Here is a 5,432-nt window from a genome sequence, read left to right as displayed (position 1 = left end):
TGCTAATGAACATTAGCATTCTGGCTAACTTGTCTTACTTACGTTCATTTGAATGATGACTCATGTAAACTGTCCCTTTCCAGATAAATCAACTGAACAATTTGAAATGAATCCAGCGCATTAACGGAGTCCAAGGTTTCCAACATGTTGGGCTTTTGATCCTTTCACAATAAAACAGCGTCTAGTTCTTCCATCAAGGTGAGAGCTGAGAGCAGTTTGTGCTCAGTGCCGTTTATTAGTCTGTCAGAAACCAGCTGAAATCTAATGAATCTTGGTGAAGAGGTGCAGCCTGGCTACAGGAAGAATACACTAAATGTTGGTGTAGATCCACATGACTTGTTAATATGAGGAAAGTGATTTGATGGAGGTACACTATCCCAGTGCTCTTCATACAAATAACTGTTCAATGTTTAAACAAGTAAAATAATCCAAAAAACTGGAAGCAGATCTGTGCTTTAATCTAGTTTCTTCCTCTTCCCAAACCATTTAAACCACCTCCCTGTATATAAAGTAGCTCAGCAGTTGCAGCACTTTAATATATCTGTAGAATCTGCTGGTTCTTGTCATAAAATATTTGTACTTCAGTAAAATATCGGATTCTTTCCTCCCTCCCTGCTTAATGCATTACATGCATAGTGTGGAAAATAATCTCTATACTTATTTATTTTATATACTTATATTTAACAATAATCAACAGCTTTTTATTTATCTGGTGAAAATCAAACAACGAATTGCTCGACGCAGTGATTCCAGTTTGGATGTAAACATCATGTGAAAATGTCCGATCTGTTCTCTGCACAAGCGAACAACTTACTGTGAGCTCCAAGCTGTCATTAAATGGAAATATCATGTCCCGCTGACTAGGATTCAGATAGAAAATCACTCTAATCTGCTTACCAGTGTGTGTATAAATGCACGGGAAAACACCGCTTATGTAACAAATCCTCTGAGTGATTGTGCTGAAAAATCATGTCTCAGCATTCGTCTTTGACTCGCCTTTAATCCACATCCAAACACATTTCATTCCAGTTTAAGACAAGACAGCAAATCTGGAGTCTGTACAAAGAAAACAGTAAAAAATACACAAAGTGGATCACAATGAAGCATAAACACAAGCTGCTCGATTATAATTGAGTCGGGTTACACGGTACCATATACACGGATTTTACTCTTTCTTTTATTATTATATGTGTTTGCATTTAGTATCAAAATATTAAGAAAAAAAGTGACTCAAGTATCTTGTTTTTTGTACATGCATGTTATAACACAGACAGTAAACTCTCCCTATAACGAGGAGGAAAGGCATCTCATTTGGAGCTTTGAATATTCACAATATTTACACTGAGCAGAGCCTCAGTTTGTGCCTCTCGTGCATCAGTGCAAACAGCATCCAGTTTCAGACGTACAGTCTTCAAGGATCATTTAACAAAACGTGTGAATGTTCTGAAGATATTTCTGACTGGATAGAATAACATTAAGTTTGCCTCATTTTCTTTCATATATTTGCCGCAGGGTTTGGGTTAGCAGCGTGGGCAGCGTGGGTTCTCTCCGGGTTCTCCGGCTTCCTCCCACAGTCCAGAAACATGCTGAGGTTAATTGGTGATTGTAAATTGTCCGTAGGTGTGAATGTGAGTGTGCTTGGTTGTCTGTCTCTAAGTGTAGCCCTGTGATAGACTGGTTACCTGTCCAGGTGAACCTGCCTTCACCCTGAGTCAGCTGGGATAGGCTCCAGCCCCCCACCACCCTAGTGAGGATTAAGGTGTAGAGATAATGGATGGATGGGCGTTATAAAAAGAAAAAAAGTAGAATATTTTTCATTATTTTATATGTGTTTTAAAACAAAATAACACATAATATATATATAGATTTTTTTTCTGGCTTCTTAAGAAGAAAGTTAAAAATGTTTTTGATCATTTCAATGTTTTTTGGGGGTTTTTTTTCACAAAAGCTCAGAAGTCTCTGGATTCTGGAAATAATTGCTTCAACCCAGTCAGTTTTGTTAAATGACCCTTTTGCCTTTTTTGAAGATCTTTGGTCTTTACTTTTCAGGAAACTGGACGCTCAGCTCTGTGACTGATACACGACAGGCACCAACCGGAGCTGCACTACAAGCTGTCGTTATTTACACATACACATGAATGTACAGTTTGGTTCTAGTACAGGTGAGCTGCACTTCCTCCTTTGCACTTGTCCTCAGACTTCCGCCTCTTCTTTGGCTTTTCCTCCGAGTCCTTGCACAGGCCCTCGTCGCTGGCCGCCTGCAGACTGTCGAAGGTTCCCTGCCTGTCCGTCCCCTGCAGGTTCTCCCCCTGCATCCGTCGCTTCCTCCACAGATCCACGCAGCGCTCCACACAGCTGAACCGGGCCTCCGTGGTGCAGGCGTACATGCCGGCCGGTACTGCCAGCACCATGGCCAACACGATGACTACGATGTGGATGAGCCTCTCTCTTTGCTCCATCTCGCTGATGTCACTTCCGGTCACGAACACGATGCACTGGCCTTCCCTCGGCGGGTGATTCTTTAGGGTCACGCACACCTCGTATTTGGTGACGGGCAGCAGATCGGTGACTGAGTAGCTGTTGATGCCGGGGCCGATGTAGATCATCTCCTTCTTGGGCGAATCGTACTTGCCAAAGTGGATGGTGAACCAGGTCTCTGCAGGGTTGTCCGTCGCCGCGTGCCACTCCAGGGTGATGCCGTAGACCGTCTGCTTGGCGATACGGATGTCGATGTAGGCGTTCTCGTCAGACGACAGCATGGGAACGGGTGGAGGCAGAGGAGCGGAGGAGTTGGAGGAGCTGATGCTGAGCGCGATGCTGACGGAGGAGTTGCCAATGAAGTTGTTGGCCATGCACGTGTAGAGTCCTCGGTCTGCCAGGTGAAGGGAGGGGATCACCAGCTGAGAGGTGACAGTCTCCTCGTCTACCTGAGTCTCTTTGGCTGCAACGAGAAAAAACAGAGCATCAGAGTGCTGCGTTTAAATCATAGGCTTGTTTATATCTGGTAAAGACATGTCAGGTGTATTTATATTGTTTCTGTATGTGTTCATAAAACACAGCAGCCTCAGAGCTGAAGATCTGCCTCAGTAAGCGCTGCCACCGACAGCAGGTTCACTACAATTTAATGGATGATAGTGATAAAAAAAAAAAACATCTTACCAGCAAATCCTCTTATAATCTTCAGACTGTACATCCAGTGAATAGTCGGGCCGGGCCTGGCCTTGACTAAGCATGTGAGTGTTGCATTTGCTCCAAGAGGTAAAGTGATGTTAGTCTCTGGGGCAGAGGCCACCGGCTTCATGCATGTTTTCAGCTGGACCTCGTGGAAGAACTTGTCTGCTTTGGAGGCGGGGCCAGAGCACGTCAAATAGGAGTTCATGAGGATGATAGGAGGGCTGACCCCTCTGATGAATTCAACGAAGCCTTTGAGGCGGCAGTCGCACAGCCAGGGGTTGTCGTGCAGCGCCAGCACCACATTGGACACCAGCCCCTCTTTGCCCCACGCCTTCTCTGCCGTCTGGTAAAGAGGCCAATTGATGAAGACTTCTTTTGATATGACACTAAGCTGATTGAAGGATAAATCTAAGTAGGTCAGTGCAGTTAAGTGTCTAAGAGCATGTTCAGGTAGCACATCCAGCCGATTGTGCTTCAGGTCCAAAATCTTGAGTTTTGGCGTGTTCTGAAATGCGGTCCACGGCACCGAAGTCAGCTTGTTCCCTTGTAGCCTCAGCTCAGTCAGGTTAGCGAGCCCCTCCAGGCTTCTGATGTTCATCAGGGTGATCTCGTTGAAGTTCAGCCAGAGGAACTCCAATGCACGAATCTGAGAGAAAGACCCTCGAGGTAGCTCGGTCAGGTGGCAGTTTTCTATCCGGATTTTAGTGAAATCATCCGGGATGTCCTTTGGGATTTGTCCCATGGAGGTTTCCATACAGAGTAAAGACCTGAAGTTGAACAAATAGTTTGACAAGAGAAAGCTAATTTTATCTAGTATACTCAAATAGCATGTGCAGCATTACGGACAGATATCATCTGTAGGCTTCAGACTATGCTAGCTAGTTGCTTACATCTAAAGCAACACTTTGGTTGTTCAGAACTGGGTCATAACAAACATAGAACCCGACAGTTTTGAGAGTTTTAGCGGTTTCTTACCTCCCCAGGTTATCATCTGTGCAGGAGCAACCGACCGGACAAGCTGATGATCCAGGGGTGATGAGATAAAACACCAAAGCGATACGTAACGCGACACAAAAAGCGTCCATGTTCCTGGACCAGCATGTGAAACAGGCCTGCGAGGGCAGGACATGCTCATGGGCTGCGTGCAAGAAAGCCTATTAGCCTAATCTCGCTTGACGTAACACTTAAGACACCAAATGACATGTGAGACACAGGATAGGTGTATTAATAGCAGTGGTCCACTTTGTCTGGAACACATTGTCAGGTCCGCTCCAAAGCCCACGAATCCTCAACATTTCACATTCAAGTCGAGAGTTACGTCGAGTTAGGTTTGATGGAAAAGCAGTTCTTCTCTCAGATACAACCCAAAAAGTCTCTTCATTAGTCTAATTTAATTTAGTCGGCCCCCAACAAAGCAGTAGCGCTGACACGACAGGAGGCCCATATCCAGTAAGTGGGCCGAAGCCCGTCAGGCTTAGCGGAGCTGAGAGGGAGGGCTGCAGAGGGACAGAGACAGATGTCTGGAAAGAACTGTAATCTGACCTCAATAATCTGAACACTGGTCCTCTCTCAGGTTGGTAAAGGCCGAATCAGCGCCGTGTGAGAACAGACGACAGCTACGGCACAGAACAGGACATTTTTTACTTTAATATAAAAGCTTTTTATAGACGTCTGGTTGAATTTAGGTAAAACAGAGTTGTTATAGAGAAAGTCTCTGAGCTGTCAGACCAGTTTGACATGTGGTCCACCTGGATGCTCGATGCGTAGCTTTGATTTAGTAGTTGTACTGATGGAACAATTTGAGGGTGATCGAGTCGACTCATAGACATGAAATAAACAACAGAAATGCATAAATCTGCCATTAAAACCTACATTTTTATCACATCACACATTGTAATTTATTGCTAACTATTAACAACCAATCACTGGCTGTTCTCCCGTGACGCTGACATCAGCAGGCTAATGAGCTGCTGCTAATTAACATTTAAACACCACCTTCAGATAAGGCCGATGCATTGTCTTTGGAGGTCCAGACCAAAAGAAACACGTTTACATTTAGATTTATGGCAGTCCATCCAATAGTTGCTCAGACATTTGACTTAAAAACGCAACCTCGTGGTAGCGCTGGAGGAGTCAAGATCAGCAAAATCATTCTAATTTCTCTAATTCCTCTCGAAAACATGGATATCTATTAGAGATGTGCCGATCCGATACTGGGTATCGGTATCGGGCGATACTGGACGAAATTACGGTATCGG

The 5,432-nt window shown here is 44.6% G+C and overlaps 1 protein-coding gene across 1 annotated transcript; it reads right to left on the bottom strand.

Annotated features, from left to right (window-relative positions):
• Positions 1–2,153: 2,153 nt before the first annotated feature.
• LOC103362454 (leucine-rich repeat, immunoglobulin-like domain and transmembrane domain-containing protein 2) lies at positions 2,154–4,259 on the bottom strand. Its single transcript, XM_008288814.1, has 3 exons — positions 4,150–4,259; positions 3,160–3,941; positions 2,154–2,941 (listed from the first exon to the last, which is right to left on the bottom strand). Exons 1-3 carry the CDS (start codon positions 4,257–4,259, stop codon positions 2,154–2,156), a joined length of 1,680 nt encoding a protein of 559 aa, XP_008287036.1.
• Between the last annotated feature and the right edge of the window lie 1,173 nt (positions 4,260–5,432).

The sequence above is a fragment of the Stegastes partitus genome, unplaced genomic scaffold (genome assembly GCF_000690725.1).
Source record: "Stegastes partitus isolate 25-593 unplaced genomic scaffold, Stegastes_partitus-1.0.2 Scaffold576, whole genome shotgun sequence".
NCBI lineage: Eukaryota > Metazoa > Chordata > Actinopteri > Pomacentridae > Stegastes > Stegastes partitus.
Note: the sequence above shows the minus strand (reverse complement) of the source record. Positions and strands in the feature narration are given on the sequence as shown.